Source organism: Sminthopsis crassicaudata, chromosome 3 (assembly GCF_048593235.1).
Source record: "Sminthopsis crassicaudata isolate SCR6 chromosome 3, ASM4859323v1, whole genome shotgun sequence".
NCBI classification, from domain to species: domain Eukaryota; kingdom Metazoa; phylum Chordata; class Mammalia; order Dasyuromorphia; family Dasyuridae; genus Sminthopsis; species Sminthopsis crassicaudata.
The window spans coordinates 214,150,097-214,171,550 of record NC_133619.1 but is presented as its reverse complement, the minus strand read 5'-3'; the positions used below and the strand labels follow the sequence as shown (position 1 = coordinate 214,171,550).

The window sequence follows — 21,454 nt, the reverse complement described above, 5'->3', positions numbered from 1 at the left end:
TAAAATGCAAAGGTAGTAATCATGATCTCAAATAAAACAAAAGCAAAAATAAACTTAATTAAAAAGACATAAGGAAGGAAACTACATCTTGCTAAAAAAGGACATTAATACTAGGCAACAATAGTAAAACATCCAAATTTCTTAAAAAAAAGAAATTGTTATATGAGATGAGGATAACTATGGTATTGTAAAAAAAATACATCAATAAAATTTTATTTTAAAAAAGGGAGAGAATATCAGATTATTTGCTGCCTTGGGGAAGGGGAAGGAAGGGAGAGAGGGAGAAAAGTCTGGAACAAAGGGTTTTGCAAAGGTGAAGGTGAATGTTGAAAACTATTTTTTGCACATATTTGGAAAAATAAAATACTATTAAAAATAAATATAAAAAGTTTGATAAGGGGAGAAATAAAAATAAAAAGTTTGATAAGGGGAGAGTGAGCTTTCTGAGACCCTAAAAGGTTAAATGAGTTGTTCACAGTCATGTTGTAAGTATATCTTAAAAGAAAAGTGTGAATCCAGATTTTTCTGACTTTGAAGAATAGCCATCTATCCACTATGCCATGCTGTTTCTCAAGTACACACACATACACACACACACAAAAGAGACATTCTTATTGTCTATTAAATAAGTTTCATATGGTTATGGATTAATATATAAACTTCAGAATCCACAGGTTGGGAAACACTCATTTAGTTCAAAGAGTTTATGATATGGCTGGAAAAATAAGAATGATAAGAAGTGGAAAGAAATATGCCTTTGAAATCAGAGAACCTGTCTTCAAATACTGACACTATTGATGTTTATTGCCTCAGTAACCTTGGACAGATCAATTAACCATGCTGAGTCTCATTTTACTCATATATAAAATAAGGAAATTGGATGTGATTGGTCTCTAAGGTCCTTCCCAACTCTAGATCTATGATCTATAACTTAGAGTGGCATAAAACCTACAGGAATTCAGAGAAGGCAGAAGTAAGTAAGATTCGAGGAAATACTGGCGGGGAAGCTTCCTAGAAAAAATGAGCCTTGAGCTCCAGCTTGACAAATAACCGAATATGAGTTAAATGAAGAGAAGAGAAGCCAGAAGTGCAGAAAGGGGATTTTAATAAATGTATAACAAAATAATCAGTAGTAGGAGCAATCCTCTTTTGAGAGTATAAAGGAACTTAGAATAACTTACTCAAAATAGAGTCTTCTGTTTTGAAAATTGTTGTTCTTTTTCCCAGCCTCATTGTACCTCCCATTTCACCAGGATGATGCTCAGGCATATCAATCACCTCAAAGAAAAAATATTTTTAATTGTGATTTCATAAATAATTTTTTAAAAAGGAAATTACATAAAACTTCCCAAATAAAAGATTTTCTAATTTTATTCTTCAACTTTAATATATAAATTCAAACTAATATGTAATACTTAAAATAATAATAATAATATATATATAGGCAATCCCAATAGACTTTAGATAGAAAATAGCATCTGCATCCAGAAAAAGAACTATGGAGATTGAATGTAAATCAATATATGCTACGTTCACTTTTTTTTTCTGTTTTTTTTTTCTTCTTCCATGGTTTTTCCCTTTTCCTCTGATTTTTCTCTCCCAACATTTTTCATAAAGCAATGTGTATTGAAAATAAATAAGTAAAAATTTAAAAATAATTATAACCAACAACATTTCCATTAGTCACTCTATGGCTTCTTACATATTCATACATTTCCCTCAGAATACATGTACCATTCTTAATATAGTCACAGTTATTAAAAAAAAAATGACCACCTATTTCTTTTTTAACAGGACTAATGCAGAAAGATGGTTTACATAATTGCACATATGTAACTTACATCAAATTCCTTCCTATCTTAGGGAAAAGAAAGGAAAGTAAGGAAAGGAGAAAATTTGGAACTCAAATTTAAAAAAATAATAATTGTTAAGAACAAGATTACATGATAATCAATTATGATGGACTTAGTTCTTCTCAGCAATCTAATGATCTAAAACAATTCGAATAGGCTTGGGGTGGAAAATATCATCCACATCCAGTGAAAAAACTTTTGAGATTGAATCAGATTGAAGAACACAATTTTCACCTTTTTTTGTTTCCCACAGTTTTTCCCTTTTCTTCTGATTTTTCTTTCACAACATGACTAATATGGAAGTATATTTAAAATGACTGTACATGTATAATCAATCGGTATTAGATTGTTTGCTGCCCTGGGGTAGGGGAAGGGAAGGAGAAAAAAACTAGAATTCAATATCTTACAAAAATCAATGTTGAAAACTATCTTTACCTGTAATTAGAAAAAATAAAATACAATTAAGCAAAAAGCTAAATATATAAAAATTTTAAAGTGTTAAGGGAAGACACTACATGCAGAAAAAGAAGTGAATAATAGAAGAATGTATAAAATGATTTTACATATATATGTGTGTATGTGCACATGCGCACATGTAAATGTATATGTATTTATGTATAAATATGTGTATATAGATAGGATATAAATGCACATATTTGCATCTAATGGTAGCTATCTCTAAGGTAGGGGAAAATGGGGGGAAAGAGAAAAAAAGGCATTCATATGATAATTTTATTACATCCTTTAAAAGAATAGCAAGTTGTACATAATAGATTTGCAGTTTTGTGTGCAATTATCTTTTTTAAAATTGTACTATATTATGGAAATGCTTGTTTAGACCCATAAAATAAATTTTTAAAAATTAAATGAATGTTTAAAACTGTCTTTCGACATGTAACTGAAATAATAAAATACTATTAAGAAAAAAAAAGAACAATGACTACCCATGGCTTCAGAGGACCAATGATGAAAATTGCCTTCCATCATCTGAGAGGTGGGGGGGAATCAAATATGCAAAATGAGACATATATATTGTTCAGAGCCAATAAGGGTATTTGTTTTGTTTGATGATGCATATTTATTAAAAAAGGATTTTTTTCCATTTTTTGATGGGAAAAAATGAAGAAGATAAGAGGGGGAAAAATGTTTAATAATTTGAAATTGTTTAATTTAATTTTAAAATAGCCATAAGTGTATATGCATAGTTCTTTTAGTTCTACTTTCTTCATTTTAAATTATTTCTTATGTAGAAACATATGTAGAAATATTTCTTATAATCTTGATATATGAAATTACTTTAATTGTAACATAATCATAATCAATGAAAATAATAGCCTTCCAAATTTCATACTTCAAGGATCCATAGTTTCATCACTATAGATACCACTTCTGCTAAGATTGAGCACAATTTTTCTATCACTTAGTAGATGCTTGTTGAAAGCAGCAAGGCAAAAAAATATTCATTTAACTTGAACTTGAACCTCTCTAAACTTTACTAGGCTAGTTTTTGGACAAAAGATAACAGTTCTTCACTGGATCCATACTCATTAGAATGTGACAAAGAGGTTCAATCAGCACTGCTGGTACCTAACCTTTAAGAACCAAAGATCATGAGGAGAATATTTTATACACCATCAGACGTGCCTTCGCCATCAACTGTTTTGTTTTTCTCTGTGGACCACTCTGGAGGGAAGGGGTGTAAAATGTGATATTATTATAAAAGGCATTAATAAAACATTTTTTTAAAACTAACTTTAATTAACCTCCATAAGAATATATCATCAGGATACGGCTTTTATAGAAGTTGCTCTATTTACATGTGATAAAATAGTTAACTAGCAACTGCTCTTGTATACTATTAAAGCATGATCAAATCTGTACCATGTCTTTCTATACTCTAACTGCTTAATCTTCCCTTCATGTTTGCAGTGAAAAGAACACTGGAGTTGAAGGGAACTGCCCTGGGTTTGAATTCTGTTTTGTCACTACGACTTGTATAAACTTGACCTCTCAGGACCTCAATTAAATGAGATATTGGGCTAGGATTAAAAGTGTCAAACTTTAGGGGACTGGATTAAAATGTAATTGGGAAGTATTTAACAAAATAAACAAAAATACAATACAACCTAAATACTATTAACTTATGATTTTCTAAGTCAATATCCCCTCAGGGATCCATTTGAGTTTCATACCATTAGACTAGACTAAATTGTTTATTATATTACTATATCAATAATATTACACTACCTAAATTATTATTACTATATTATTATGCTAAACTTATTAGTATATCAACATATCAATAATATTATACTATCCCCTAAATTATTTGTTATTGTCCTCCCAAATTGTTTATATTACTATATCAATAATATTACACTACCTAAGTTATTATTACTATATTATTATGCTAAACTTATTAGTATATCACCATATCAATAATATTATACTATCCCCTAAATTATTTGTTATTGTCCTCCCAAATTGTTTATTATATTACTATATCAATAATATTATACTACCTAAATTATTACTATATTATTATCCTAAACTGATTATTATAACACTATATCAACAATATACTATCCTAAATTATTTCTTCTGTTATCCTCCTAAATTGCTTTTTATAGTATTATATCAATAATATTATACTTTCATCCTAAGCTGTTTATTATATTACCACATCAAGCAGTATGCCTGCTGTTTATTCTCAATGACTTCTCACTCTAATCAATCAATCTTTTCTAAAGTTAGAACTCTTTCTCATCTTTATGACTTCTCTTAAAGTACTGGATTGTACATTTAGACTTTGCATTTTCACTCCAACCTATTCCTATTATGAGTAGTGTCACTCATATCACTTTCACTCTCCCTTTCTTCCTAGTCCCACTGCCTTGTTCTTTGTCCTTGGCTTTCAAAGGGGGCCAAAACCATCAGAAGAGTGAAGTCTTGAATTGGATTTAAGTGAGGCTGGACTATGCAAAGTCATCAAATTCACTCTCTTCTCCAGGGTCATCTGAGCTAGGGCAAGACCTAAGTCAAGACCCTGGTAATGATCCCAGATTTACAGATGCAGTGGGAAATCTCAGGTTTTTTCCACTGCCTTCCTTTAACTGGGGAAAAGTTATATCAACTGATCCTACAAGGTATGGATATTTGCTGATACCTATTTTTTTTTTACAAATAAACACTGGCAGAACCATTTGCCTAAAATTAAAGGTAACAAAAGTTATCTTTGTACTTAGAAACACATTTTCAAAGACAGAACTAGTGAACTGTTAATCAATATAAGGATTACTTAAGGAACTTCTTTTAAACCTTGGACTATTTTCTGCCCATTAAATTCATTAAGTTTCTGAATTAATTCCCTTATCACCAGAAACTTACAAAATAATGCAAGTGCATTAATATGAGCCAAACAAAATACAACCATAGTAAGTGGCTCCTGTACATAAGGTATTATACTGGATGTTAAGAAAGCATGATTTAGATCAAGGTTTTTAAAATTTTTTCCATTTGCAACTCCTTTTCATGTAAGAAAATGTTATGTGACCCCAGGTATATCAATATATAAAATAGATATACAAATCAAACATTTATTGATAATAAATCATAATTTTACAACACCCATATTCAATTACATCAAGTGATCCCATATAAGTTCAAAATTCACAGTTTAAGAAACTAGAATTTAGATTTATTTTTATGTTTATTTTATTTTTTATTTTGTTTTTGTTGCTAGGGGGCATCATGGATAGAATGTTAAATCTGGAGTTAGGGAAATTTAGGTTCCTAAGTTCAAATCTGATCTCAGATACTTACAAGCTGTGTAACCCTGGGCAAGTCATTTAACCCAGTTTGCCTCAGTTTCCTCATTTGAAAAACGAGACAAAAAAAGAAATGGCAAACCATTCTAGTATCTTTGCCTAGAAAACCCCAAATGGGGTCATGAAGAGTCATCAGACATGGCTGAAAATGTCTAAACATTCTAATTATTTGTTCTAACTTCTGTATTTAAAAAAAAAAAAAAAAAAAAAAACTTCTTTTGGGCTTTATTTTTCCATAGGATCTTTCAAACCTTTCCCCCACATACACACCTATTCCACTCAGAAGGGATATTCTACTACTCTCATCAATGGTTTCTCAGGATTTTCAAGGTCATTGAACCTTGTGTTCCCAGGCATAATGCATCATTCTTCATTAATTTAGAAAAGAAAAAAAGATCAATAAAACTTTCCAGCCAGATAAAGTAATTGACTCTGAAGTTAATTCTTTCTTTCATTTGGTACTCTCAGCCTTGACCTTTCTTTCCAACTCTTTGCCCTTTAGTAATTATTAGCAGTTGAACTTTTTATATAACTAGTTTATAGAGTAGCTAATGCTCCCCTTCATCTTATCCCAATTATATTTAATCAAGAAATTATTAATAGCAGTCAAGGGATTCAAGTATTTTCTAGGAAACTTCAGATAAGGAAGCTCCACCCACTATAAATTCACAAGGGGGAAAAAAAACCAAACAAACATAATGCTGAATCAGGAACTCTGTCTCCATGAAGACAACTCTAAGTATCCAGTTCTACCCTAGAAAATCTAGCATCTATGCTATCTCTTCAATAGCTGACAAATATAACATTCACTCATGCAAAGTACAGTACAATCACAAAGTCATATTGCTGGAAAGAATGAGAAAAATAAAACCATATTGCCAGAAAATTCTGTGGGGAATTTCTGCCCTATTCTGAATGACTAAACAGACAGGCCTTGGGGACTGGCAGCTTCCTTTTACAAGTTTAATAAAGCTACTTGGGGCTTTAATAGGATTTCCAATCTTTTAAAAAGGAGCCTATTAGTTGAGCCTTTATACTAGAGTATTGATTCACTCAGCCCACTACCTTTCAAAGAGCAAATAAATTGAATTCTTTTTTGAAATTAGAGTATGGAGAGATCACCAAATTGTAACAATGGTCCTTTGATCAAAAATAGCTGCTTTAGTAATAAAAATTTGAAAAAGTGAAGACAAGGTAAAAAGGAGGCTGGAGAAGCCCTAAATTCTCTAAAAGAAGTGAATCGTGAGGTCAAGGAATTGGAGGAAAAATACAGGCAGAAGTAGCAACTAATTGGATATGCTCTATGCAGCATATGCTTGAAAGATAAAAAGCTTCAGAAAGATGAGTTATTTTTTAGCTTAGTTTGGCACTTTATTAAAATAAGTGTCAGATTGCCGTTAATAATAATGTGTGTTTAAATGCAGTTTAATATTTATATAGTTCTTTAAGATTTGCATTTAATCCTTACAATAATTCTGGATACTATTTTCATCTCCACTACACATAACTGAAACTCAGAGGGGTTAATGGTCACATTCTGAGGCAAAATATTAATTCTATTCTAATCTTCCTAAGTATAGTATTCTATACAATTTCCTATGCATATATTAGGTATGAACATATTAATATATATGTATCATATATCCTCGGTGATTGTACACATAATAAGCGTGTGTATATACACATATATTTACTTATTTATATGTGTACATTTATGTATATAATTGGGATCAATTTATGCAGGATAATTTACTGACTTAATTATGTTTCCATAAGCAAATTATTTTATTTTGAACATACAAAGATTTCTATTTAAATTTAGTAAATTTATAAGTTTAAATTTATGTTAATTTGTAACTTATTTTATAAGCAAAACTACTATTTCTCTTTATGAACAAGTCTGGTGAGACAGATTTTTCTAAATAGAAACAATTTTTACTTTGTTTTTACTTTGGAAAGAACTCAGAATATAAGCAGGAGCTGTCATTTGTCTCTTTTTGTCTCGCCAATGCTAAGGACAGTACTTGGTACACAGTAAACAGGTACTTAATAAATGTTTACTGAAGGAATGAATGAATTTGAGATGAAAGAAAGTAGCATATATCATCTCAAGAAATTGTTCTTCATTGACAAAGATTGAGAAAACACTCTCATTGTTCCTAAATCTAAAACAGAAATATCTTATTTATATACTCCACACTCATAGAAACTACTTGGTTCCCACAACCTTCTTCCTGGAAACTCTGATTTTAGATATTGTCAAACTTAATCTAGTCCCAAGGGTAGGAACACCTCTTGGAACTAAGCCATCTATAGTAGAAAAAGGAAAATGGATCAATGAGTAACTAATATAAATGGTTTTACAGCTTTAGCAGATGTAAAATTCCATGTAAAGACCAAATAACCCTCATTAACCTTTACCATTGCTTTCTGCAAGTCCACCTAATTTACTACCAGAAAGAGTGCAATGGGTTCAAGTCATTCCCTATGACCTAACTGATTTAAGCAAAGTCTAAAGAAAACTAAATTTCCTTATCATAGATTCCTAAATGACTCTTTACATATGGAGGGTGAAAGAGTTTTAATGAATTTTCTTATTGCTAGATGGCTTGGTTGGTTAACTAGTCCTTGCCTTCATTCTTTAAGGCATATAATTTTGCATGCTTTAAAATCTGAATGCTTAGAAAGTTTGACTGAGAATCTACAACTTTGTTTTCTAGCTCTCTGAAATCAGTCCCTCTCATGGCCTGTTTGATCATTTCTTTCTTTCTTTTTTTTTTTAATTATAGCTTTTTATTGATAAAACATATGCATGGGTAATTTTTCAACACTGGCCCTTGCAAAAACTTCTGTTCCAACTTTTCCCCTCCTTCCCTCCACCCCCTCCCCTAGATGGCAGGTAGTCCCATACATGTTAAATATGTTAAAGCATATGTTAAATAAATATATGTATACATATTTATACAGTTGTCTTGCTATACAAGAATAATTGGATTTAGAAAGAAGGTAAAAATAACCTGGGAAGCAAACAATAACAGAAAGAGTGAAAATGCTATGTTGTGGTCCACACTCATTTCCCAGTGTTCTTTCACTAGGTATAGCTGGTTCTGTTCATTACTACTGTTTTATCATTTCTAAAAAATTTTATTTTATATTTTATACTACCACCATACAAATTAAGTATTGATGCAAGTCCAATATTTGAATATAAACCAGCATTAGACCATTCAATACTATTTCATGTTAATCATGTCACTCTCCTATGGCTCTTGGGATTCCAATAGAATGTAAGCTTTCTAAGGAAAGAGACTGCTTCGATTTTTGTCTTGTCACCCTCATGTAACACAGACCCTGACATGGAGAAGAAAGCTTATTAAATTGAACAGGATGAAATCTAAATTCTTCATTGTGGCATGAAAGGCCCTCCATAATCTGGTCTCATCTTATCTACCAAAACAGAAATAAATGAATGATTCAACAAATATTTTTAAGCACCAAATTTATGCAGACACTTTGAAACTCAGACCAAAAAAAAAAAAAGTACATAGCCCCTGCCCTCAAGAATCTTACATTCTACTGCTCAGCACCATACCTCTTATTCCTTTTTAAACTCTAAGCTAATGTCTTCACTATCTGAAACTTCATTATCACTTAAAATACATGGCTGTGATTAATCTGTGATTAATCGTGTTTTCACTCACAAACCCCAGTCCCCACCATTTACCTTCATTCTCCTTATCTAATGCTATTTTTCTTGAAGGCCCAAGCTAAAGCCCCATTTCCTTCATAAAAGGAAATGGTAAACCACACATATCCTGATAATTATTTCCATTTTTGTACTTTATCATATACTAAAGGAGACAACATGTGGCAATACAAAGAAAATTGAAGCCAGAGGCCCTGAGTTTGAACTCCAGGTCTGCCACTCATTGTCAACCTGTATGAACTTGGGTATATCATTAAAAATCTTTAGGTCTTGTTGTCCTTGTCTATAAAAGACCAGTCCTCTTCCAGTTATAAATCTATGATCTTCTATTTCCAATTCCTCATAAATCTGTTATTTCTGCAGTATGGTTTCTCCTTTCATTAACACAGATCAGAAACCTTTAATAACTTAGGAACAGGTCTTTGGGGAGTTGCTGTCAACAGAAAAATTCACCCATCACTCCTTGACAACCTGGAGATGGGCCTCTTGGAGCTCACCTAGCCTGGTCATTGGACAACAGGTTTACAATCCATCAACGTCTTTCCACTTCAAAGAATCCAGCAGAGCTTGTGCTTAACTAGCACAGCTTTTGAGAACCCAAAGTCCCTTCTATACATGATGAAGCAATGAAATTGGACTTTTGTGGGTACTTATCTATTATTCTATAATAAGTCTTTATATTCTTTAATGAATCAAACAAATCTTATATCCTCCCAAGAGTAGTACAAGTAAGAATTGGTCTCTGAGTCAGGACCATCTGAATTCAAATCTTGCCTACTTATATGATTATGGACAAATCACCAGCCTTTTTGCCCCTAGGCAACTCTTTAAGACTATAAGTGGTAAAGCAAGTATTGATTTTTTATTGGTAGAGGAAGTCCCTATAACAATTATGGGTCTACTTGTACATCTTCAAACCCATTCCCACTCTACCCCCTTAAAAACAAAACAACAACAAAATACCTTCCACTACATTTAGAGATAAGAACCAAGCCTTATGCTTTTTCAGTGTTCCAGTACTTAATATAGTACCTGGGACACTGTAAAGTACTGATTAACTCTATAGTTAATAATAATAGACTAACCTACCACGTGGGTTAGGTTAGTTCTTGTTTCTTAAAAAATATTCCAAGATTTAATTAGCTCAAAGCTAGAGGTTCAGGACATTGCTTCCTAGTTGTCTGGGAACAAAAAGTTACAAGAATCTCCAGCTATTCCCTAATATAACATGATGACAATCAAGGGCAACTCAGAATCAAAGAGCTGCACTTAGTTGAATCAATTCAGTATCCTCACTACATATCCTTGTTGGAAATCTTTTCCTTACTAGAGCGAAGTAACTCTCTTTTTATTAACTGTTGAATGGATTGCAAATATCTCATCTTATTCATCTTAAACTACCAGAGGATGAATCTAGCCAGCCCTGGCCTGCAATATTTTCCTTGATGAAATTGCTCTTCCTTTTACTCAATCAACAAAATATTTAAGTATCTACTATGTGCTAGGAATTATATTAATCTCTAGGGATACATGTAACAAAAAACAAGGGCAAAAACAGTCCTACATTATATTGAAAAAAAAATTTTCCAAAGGGAGAAAACAGAAGAAAGAAAAAGAGATGAAAATAATCCAAGTGGAAAAAAGAAAAAAAAAAAAAAGAAAATTTAGGTGAACCTGTTTTTTTAAAACTACCTAAAAAACTTTGTTTGCTTGTATTCACTATTGACCCAAGTTTTTTTTACAATGGTATCTTTACAATGAAGTACAGATATGTGTATGTCCTAAAAATAATATATATATATATATATATATATATATATATATATATGCATTTTTCCTATGCAAAAGTACAACCATCTTTACCAAGTGTTTGTTCCTGAAAGAAAAGTACTGCTTCCAGATTTGGTCACAAATATTGACATTATCATCAGTAATAACTAAGCTTCCTAATACATTTATGGAAACAATTTTCTTGATATAACAATTTAATTCTAAATGTATTATTGTTCAATCATTTTTTAGTCACATCTGACTTTTTGTGATCTCATTTGGGGTTTTCTGGGTAAAGATACTAGCTTGCCATTCCCTTCTCCTCTCATGAGGAAACCGAGGCAAACAGGGACCTAGAGTCCCTCTATGATTTTTATGTGTAGATTTTTAGAGGGAGAATATGGAAAAGACTAACTTTATCTAACTTTATTAGAATTAAAAAATAATCATAACCCCTTTCAGTTAAAAAACACAGGACTCTAGCATAACCCACTATTATAAAATATCGAGAACTTTTTTTTTTCTTATCATTTTGCTATAATGTGTGGGTGAATTCTAATTAAAATTTCAAAACAAAGTCAGAATGTCTGTTGTCTACATCAGAAGCTTCCAACACATGGAGTAAGTCTCAAATCAGATTACAATGTAAAAAGGAAATATTTAGCAAAATAAATAAAAATTTAACAAAACATAAAAACATAATTTTGTATGGTATTTTCTAAGTCAACATGAGAGGAATTCTTATAAACAGTAAAAGGCACAGTGGACAAAGGGCTGATTTTGGAATCAGGAAAACCAGGGTTCTTATACTGGGTAGTTATAGTTCATATACTGGGTAGTTATAGAAGGTACATCTTCCTAAATTCAAATCTTGCCCCAGACTCTTACTAGCTGTGTGATCCTGAGCAAGTCATTTAACCTGATTTGTCTCAGTTTTTTCACCTGTAAAATGGAGAAGGAATTGATATCTTTGCCCAAAGAAACCCCCAAAGGGATCACCATGAGTCAGACATGAATGAAAAATGATTAAATTACAACAATGAAGTAGTGAATTGAGAGATGGCCACAAAACTAAGAAGACCTTGTCCAAGTCCTGTCTTTAATATGTCCTGATTATGTGACTAATCAAGTTGCTTACCTTCTCAGTATTCTAGGCAACTATCTAAGAGTATAAGATGGAAAAAAGATACTGAAAGAAGGAGCTTCTTTATCTAGGAGTTGCCTAAATCAGTGAATCACAGAACCAGTCTCCTTTCCCCAATTTTTCTTTTTCTTTTTTCTTTCTTTCTTTCTTTTTTTTTTTTTTTTTTTTTTACAACTGAAGACCAAATTCCTTTTGTTATACCTATATACAGTTAGCATGTCTTTCATACCAAATACTTTAATAATAAACATGAATAAAATAGTGAAATGCTGAACAGAGAAGCAAAGATCACATAATAAAAGGTTTTCCTCTTGTTCTACAAGGAGTTATAGAAAAGTAAGTGCTGCCATAGTGGGTATTTACAATACCAAAAAAAGGATGAAGAAGAATGCTCTAAAAACTTCAAAAGGTGCTCTGGGATAACTTATAGAAAACAGGAGAAAAATGGGCTTGGAAGGTACTTATTCCCTCACAGAATGCTACTCCAATAAAATAAAATTCAGTTCCCTGGGGAAACCTTAGAAGCTCCCTAGATCATATTACTTCTAGATGAAAAGCAGTCATTTATAAAGTTTATTTTTAAAAAGCTTTAGGGATAATCTATAAAGTGTATTCTGGGAGAAAGGAGGTAGATATAGAAGAAAACAGTTCACCAAAGAATCTAAAAATCAAAATCATTCTTCCACTTATTCAAGTAACCAAGAAATTGAACATTAAAATTTAGACAATGTAAAAAATGAAATATAGCAATAATAATTTTTAAATTTAAAATTGAAGTTCTTTTCCCCATATTTCAGAGAAGTGATTTGAGAGATTTTTTTTTCTTCATGAAGAAAATAGTCCAATTCCAACAAAGTTGTGATAGAGTCATCTACATGCAGAGAAAGGGCTGTGGGAATTGAATATGGATCACAACATTGTATTTTAACCTTTTTTCTTGTTGTTTGATTTTTTTTCTTTCTCATTTTTTTCCCTTTTTGAGCTGATTTTTCTGGTGCAGTATGATAAATGTGGAAATATGTATAGAAGAATTGCACATGTTTAACCTAAACTGGATTACTTGTCTTTTAGGGGAGGGGAGTGAGGGGAAGGGAAGAAAAAAAATTGAGCACATAGTTTTGCAAGGGTTAATATTGAAAACTATTTTTGCATGTATTTTGAAAATAAAAAGCTAATATTAAAAAAGAAAGAAAGAAAGAAAGAAAGAAAGAAAGAAAGAAAGAAAGAAAGAAAGAAAGAAAGAAAGAAAGAAAGAAAGAAAGAAAGAGAGAGAGAGAGAGAGAGAGAGAGAGAAAGAAGAAAGAAAGAAAGAAAGAAAGAAAGAAAAGAAAGAAAGAAAGAAAGAAAGAAAGAAAGAAGAAGAAAGAAAGAAAGAAAGAAAGAAAGAAAGAGAGAGAGAAAGAAAGAGAGAAAGAAAGAAAAGAAATGAAAGAAAGAAAACAGTCAAATCAGTTCCAGTAGACTAATGATGAAAAGTACCATCCATATGCAGAGAGAGAATTATGGAGACTGAATGTGGATCAAAGTATAGTATTTTCATCTTTTTGTTATTGTTACTGTAGGCTTATTTTTTATTTCTTTCCTGTATTTTATTCCCTCTTGGTCTGGTTTTTCTTGTCCAGCATGACAAATATAGAAATATGTTTAGAAAAACTGCACATATTTAACTTTCATGTTAATGAATGTTCAACTGTCTTGGGGAAAAGGAAGGAAAAAAATTTGGAACACAAGGTTTTGCAAAGGTGAATATTGAAAACTATCTTTGCATGTATTTGGAAAAATAAAATATTATTTAAAAAAAAAGAAAAGGAAAGAGCTAATCACACTTGAAGATTCATTCAGACTACCATCTCCCTGTTCTCTGCCTCATGTTTCCAAGGTATTTCATATATAACTTCATTTGAACACAAATCAGACTGTTAATTCCTTGAGAGCAAGGACTCTTTTTAATATTTATTTGTATCCCCGGTATTTAGCATAATGCTAAATACCTGGTAGGTACATAATAACTGTTTATTGAGTAGCATAACTAATAAGTATGAAAACTATTTGAACCCAGGTCCCCCTGATTTTAAATCCAGTGTTGTATCTACTAAACCAACCTACTTCTCATCCATTAACAATTAATACAAAATAACTTCAAAAGGGACCTGGAGAAAATAAAAAAAAAAAATTTTTAATAAATTCAGTATAGGAGCCAATGCATAAGCTACACTTAAAGGAAAGCTAAGAATCTCTTAGGTTAAGGAAAGAAGAGAGAGAAATATAATGATTATATTTCAAAGATCAATTCGTGCTTAATTAGATTAAAATTTTTAAAAAGAAACTTTCCAGCCAGATAAAGTAATTGACTCTGAAGTTAATTCTTTCTTTCATTTGGTACTCTCAGCCTTGACCTTTCTTTCCAACTCTTTGCCCTTTAGTAATTATTAGCAGTTGAACTTTTTATATAACTAGTTTATAGAGTAGCTAATGCTCCCCTTCATCTTATCCCAATCATATTTAATCAAGAAATTATTAATAGCAGTCAAGGGATTCAAGTATTTTCTAGGAAACTTCAGATAAGGAAGCTCCACCCACTATAAATTCACAAGGGGGAAAAAAAACCAAACAAACATAATGCTGAATCAGGAACTCTGTCTCCATGAAGACAACTCTAAGTATCCAGTTCTACCCTAGAAAATCTAGCATCTATGCTATCTCTTCAATAGCTGACAAATATAACATTCACTCATGCAAAGTACAGTACAATCACAAAGTCATATTGCTGGAAAAAATGAGAAAAATAAAACCATATTGCCAGAAAATTCTGTGGGGAATTTCTGCCCTATTCTGAATGACTAAACAGACAGGCCTTGGGGACTGGCAGCTTCCTTTTACAAGTTTAATAAAGCTACTTGGGGCTTTAATAGGATTTCCAATCTTTTAAAAAGGAGCCTATTAGTTGAACCTTTATACTAGAGTATTGATTCACTCAGCCCACTACCTTTCAAAGAGCAAATAAATTGAATTCTTTTTTGAAATTAGAGTATGGAGAGATCACCAAATTGTAGCAATGGTCCTTTGATCAAAAATAGCTGCTTTAGTAATAAAAATTTGAAAAAGTGAAGACAAGGTAAAAAGGAGGCTGGAGAAGCCCTAAATTCTCTAAAAGAAGTGAATCGTGAGGTCAAGGAATTGGAGGAAAAATACAGGCAGAAGTAGCAACTAATTGGATATGCTCTATGCAGCATATGCTTGAAAGATAAAAAGCTTCAGAAAGATGAGTTATTTTTTAGCTTAGTTTGGCACTTTATTAAAATAAGTGTCAGATTGCTGTTAATAATAATGTGTGTTTAAATGCAGTTTAATATTTATATAGTTCTTTAAGATTTGCATTTAATCCTTACAATAATTCTGGATACTATTTTCATCTCCACTACACATAACTGAAACTCAGAGGGGTTAATGGTCACATTCTGAGGCAAAATATTAATTCTATTCTAATCTTCCTAAGTATAGTATTCTATACAATTTCCTATGCATATATTAGGTATGAACATATTAATATATATGCATCATATATCCTCGGTGATTGTACACATAATAAGCGTGTGTATATACACATATATTTACTTATTTATATGTGTACATTTATGTATATAATTGGGATCAATTTATGCAGGATAATTTACTGACTTAATTATGTTTCCATAAGCAAATTATTTTATTTTGAACATACAAAGATTTCTATTTAAATTTAGTAAATTTATAAGTTTAAATTTATGTTAATTTGTAACTTATTTTATAAGCAAAACTACTATTTCTCTTTATGAACAAGTCTGGTGAGACAGATTTTTCTAAATAGAAACAATTTTTACTTTGTTTTTACTTTGGAAAGAACTCAGAATATAAGCAGAAGCTGTCATTTGTCTCTTTTTGTCTCACCAATGCTCAAGACAGTACTTGGTACACAGTAAACAGGTACTTAATAAATGTTTACTGAAGGAATGAATAAATTTGAGATGAAAGAATGTAGCATATATCATCTCAAGAAATTGTTCTTCATTGACAAAGATTGAGAAAACACTCTCATTGTTCCTTTATGAGAATAGCCTAAATCTAAAACAGAAATATCTTATTTATATACTCCACACTCATAGAAACTACTTGGTTCCCACAACCTTCTTCCTGGAAACTCTGATTTTAGATATAGTCAAACTTAATCTAGTCCCAAGGGTAGGAACACCTCTTGGAACTAAGCCATCTATAGTAGAAAAAGGAAAATGGATCAATGAGTAACTAATATAAATGGTTTTACAGCTTTAGCAGATGTAAAATTCCATGTAAAGACCAAATAACCCTCATTAACCTTTACCATTGCTTTCTGCAAGTCCACCTAATTTACTACCAGAAAGAGTGCAATGGGTTCAAGTCATTCCCTATGACCTAACTGATTTAAGCAAAGTCTAAAGAAAACTAAATTTCCTTATCATAGATTCCTAAATGACTCTTTGCATATGGAGGGTGAAAGAGTTTTAATGAGTTTTCTTATTGCTAGATGGCTTGGTTGGTTAACTAGTCCTTGCCTTCATTCTTTAAGGCATATAATTTTGCATGCTTTAAAATCTGAATGCTTAGAAAGTAGAGAGAATCTACAACTTTGCTTTCTAGCTCTCTGAAATCAGTCCCTCTCATGGCCTGTTTGATCATTTCTTTCTTTCTTTTTTTTTTTAAATTATAGCTTTTTATTGATAAAACATATGCATGGGTAATTTTTCAACACTGGCCCTTGCAAAAACTTCTGTTCCAACTTTTCCCCTCCTTCCCTCCACCCCCTCCCCTAGATGGCAGGTAGTCCCACACATGTTAAATATGTTAAAGCATATGTTAAATAAATATATGTATACATATTTATACAGTTGTCTTGCTATACAAGAATAATTGGATTTAGAAAGAAGGTAAAAATAACCTGGGAAGAAAAACAAAAATGCAAGCAAACAATAAAAGAAAGAGTGAAAATGCTATGTTGTGGTTCACACTCATTTCCCAGTGTTCTTTCGCTAGGTATAGCTGGTTCTGTTCATTACTACTGTTTTATCATTTCTAAAAAAAATTATTTTATATTTTATACTACCACCATACAAATTAAGTATTGATGCAAGTCCAATATTTGAATATAAACCAGCATTAGACCATTCAATACTATTTCATGTTAATCATGTCACTCTCCTATTCTAATGGCTCTTGGGATTCCAATAGAATGTAAGCTTTCTAAGGAAAGAGACTGCTTCAATTTTTGTCTTGTCACCCTCATGTAACACAGACCCTGACATGGAGAAGAAAGCTTATTAAATTGAACAGGATGAAATCTAAATTCTTCATTGTGGCATGAAAGGCCCTCCATAATCTGGTCTCATCTTATCTACCAAAACAGAAATAAATGAATGATTCAACAAATATTTTTAAGCACCAAATTTATGCAGACACTTTGAAACTCAGACCAAAAAAAAAAAAGTACATAGCCCCCTCAAGAATCTTACATTCTACTGCTCAGCACCATACCTCTTATTCCTTTTTAAACTCTAAGCTAATGTCTTCACTATCTGAAACTTCATTATCACTTAAAATACATGGCTGTGATTAATCTGTGATTAATCGTGTTTTCACTCACAAACCCCAGTCCCCACCATTTGCCTTCATTCTCCTTATCTAATGCTATTTTTCTTCAAGGCCCAGGCTAAAGCCCCATTTCCTTCATAAAAGGAAATGGTAAACCACACATATCCTGATAATTATTTCCATTTTTGTACTTTATCATATACTAAAGGAGACAACATGTGGCAATACAAAGAAAATTGAAGCCAGAGGCCCTGAGTTTGAACTCCAGGTCTGCCACTCATTGTCAACCTGTATGAACTTGGGTATATCATTAAAAATCTTTAGGTCTTGTTGTCCTTGTCTATAAAAGACCAGTCCTCTTCCAGTTATAAATCTATGATCTTCTATTTCCAATTCCTCATAAATCTGTTATTTCTGCAGTATGGTTTCTCCTTTCATTAACACAGATCAGAAACCTTTAATAACTTAGGAACAGGTCTTTGGGGAGTTGCTGTCAACAGAAAAATTCACCCATCACTCCTTGACAACCTGGAGATGGGCCTCTTGGAGCTCACCTAGCCTGGTCATTGGACAACAGGTTTACAATCCATCATCAAGTCCACACCCAATGTCTTTCCACTTCAAAGAATCCAGCAGAGCTTGTGCTTAACTAGCACAGCTTTTGAGAACCCAAAGTCCCTTCTATACATGATGAAGCAGTGAAATTGGACTTTTGTGGGTACTTATCTATTATTCTATAATAAGTCTTTATATTCTTTAATGAATCAAACAAATCTTATATCCTCCCAAGAGTAGTACAAGTAAGAATTGGTCTCTGAGTCAGGACCATCTGAGTTCAAATCTTGCCTACTTATATGATTATGGACAAATCACCAGCCTTTTTGCCCCTAGGCAACTCTTTAAGACTATAAGTGGTAAAGCAAGTATTGATTTTTTATTGGTAGAGGAAGTCCCTATAACAATTATGGGTCTACTTGTACATCTTCAAACCCATTCCCACTCTACCCCCTTAAAAACAAAACAACAACAAAATACCTTCCACTACATTTAGAGATAAGAACCAAGCCTTATGCTTTTTCAGTGTTCCAGTACTTAATATAGTACCTGGGACACTGTAAAGTACTGATTAACTCTATAGTTAATAATAATAGACTAACCTACCACGTGGGTTAGGTTAGTTCTTGTTTCTTAAAAAATATTCCGAGATTTAATTAGCTCAAAGCTAGAGGTTCAGGACATTGCTTCCTAGTTGTCTGGGAACAAAAAGTTGCAAGAAGCTCCAGCTATTCCCTAATATAACATGATGACAATCAAGGGCAACTCAGAATCAAAGAGCTGCACTTAGCTGAATCAATTCAGTATCCTCACTACATATCCTTGTTGGAAATCTTTTCCTTACTAGAGCGAAGTAGCTCTCTTTTTATTAACTGTTGAATGGATTGCAAATATCTCATCTTATTCATCTTAAACTACCAGAGGATGAATCTAGCCAGCCCTGGCCTGCAATATTTTCCTTGATGAAAATGCTCTTCCTTTTACTCAATCAACAAAATATTTAAGTATCTACTATGTGCTAGGAATTATATTAATCTCTAGGGATACATGTAACAAAAAACAAGGGCAAAAACAGTCCTACATTATATTGAAAAAAAATTTTCCAAAGGGAGAAAACAGAAGAAAGAAAAAGAGATGAAAATAATCCAAGTGGAAAAAAGAAAAAAAAAAAAAGAAAATTTAGGTGAACCTGTTTTTTTAAAACTACCTAAAAAACTTTGTTTGCTTGTATTCACTATTGACCCAAGTTTTTTTTACAATGGTATCTTTACAATGAAGTACAGATATGTGTATGTCCTAAAAATACTATATATATATATATATATACACACGCATTTTTCCTATGCAAAAGTACAACCATCTTTACCAAGTGTTTGTTCCTGAAAGAAAAGTACTGCTTCCAGATTTGGTCACAAATAATGACATTATCATCAGTAATAACTAAGCTTCCTAATACATTCATGGAAACAATTTTCTTGATATAACAATTTAATTCTAAATGTATTATTGTTCAATCATTTTTTAGTCACATCTGACTCTTTGTGATCTCATTTGGGGTTTTCTGGGTAAAGATACTAGCTTGCCATTCCCTTCTCCTCTCATGAGGAAACCGAGGCAAACAGGGACCTAGAGTCCCTCTATGATTTTTATGTGTAGATTTTTAGAGGGAGAATATGGAAAAGACTAACTTTATTAGAATTAAAAAATAATCATAACCCCTTTCATTTAAAAAACACAGGACTCTAGCATAACCCACTATTATAAAATATCGAGAACTTTTTTTTTTCTTACCATTTTGCTATAATGTGTGGGTGAATTCTAATTAAAATTTCAAAACAAAGTCAGAATGTCTGTTGTCTACATCAGAAGCTTCAAACACATGGAGTAAGTCTCAAATCAGATTACAATGTAAAAAGGAAATATTTAGCAAAATAAATAAAAATTTAACAAAACATAAAAACATAATTTTGTATGGTATTTTCTAAGTCAACATGAGAGGAATTCTTATAAACAGTAAAAGGCACAGTGGACAAAGGGCTGATTTTGGAATCAGGAAAACCAGGGTTCTTATACTGGGTAGTTATAGTTCATATACTGGGTAGTTATAGAAGGTACATCTTCCTAAATTCAAATCTTGCCCCAGACTCTTACTAGCTGTGTGATCCTGAGCAAGTCATTTAACCTGATTTGTCTCAGTTTTTTCACCTGTAAAATGGAGAAGGAATTGATATCTTTGCCCAAAGAAACCCCCAAAGGGATCACCATGAGTCAGACATGAATGAAAAATGATTAAATTACAACAATGAAGTAGTGAATTGAGAGATGGCCACAAAACTAAGAAGACCTTGTCCAAGTCCTATCTTTAATATGTCCTGATTATGTGACTAATCAAGTTGCTTACCTTCTCAGTATTCTAGGCAACTATCTAAGAGTATAAGATGGAAAAAAGATACTGAAAGAAGGAGCTTCTTTATCTAGGAGTTGCCTAAATCAGTGAATCACAGAACCAGTCTCCTTTCCCCAATTTTTCTTTTTCTTTTTTCTTTCTTTCTTTCTTTTTTTTTTTTTTTTACAACTGAAGACCAAATTCCTTTTGTTATAACTATATACAGTTAGCATGTCTTTCATACCAAATACTTTAATAATAAACATGAATAAAATAGTGAAATGCTGAACAGAGAAGCAAAGATCACATAATAAAAGGTTTTCCTCTTGTTCTACAAGGAGTTATAGAAAAGTAAGTGCTGCCATAGTGGGTATTTACAATACCAAAAAAAGGATGAAGAAGAATACTCTAAAAACTTCAAAAGGTGCTCTGGGATAACTTATAGAAAACAGGAGAAAAATGGGCTTGAAAGGTACTTATTCCCTCACAGAATGCTACTCCAATAAAATAAAATTCAGTTCCCTGGGGAAACCTTAGAAGCTCCCTAGATCATATTACTTCTAGATGAAAAGCAGTCATTTATAAAGTTTATTTTTAAAAAGCTTTAGGGAT

At 31.9% G+C, this 21,454-nt stretch overlaps 1 protein-coding gene across 1 annotated transcript in view; it reads right to left on the bottom strand.

Annotated features, from left to right (window-relative positions):
• Positions 1 to 21,454, bottom strand: part of CTPS2 (CTP synthase 2) — a gene marked incomplete in the record, with an annotated part of 155,377 nt that overhangs the window by 49,693 nt on the left and 84,230 nt on the right. Inside the window, 1 exon segment of the mRNA XM_074299909.1 lies at positions 1,182 to 1,278. Within this exon segment, the coding sequence (XP_074156010.1) occupies positions 1,182 to 1,278 (97 nt within the window).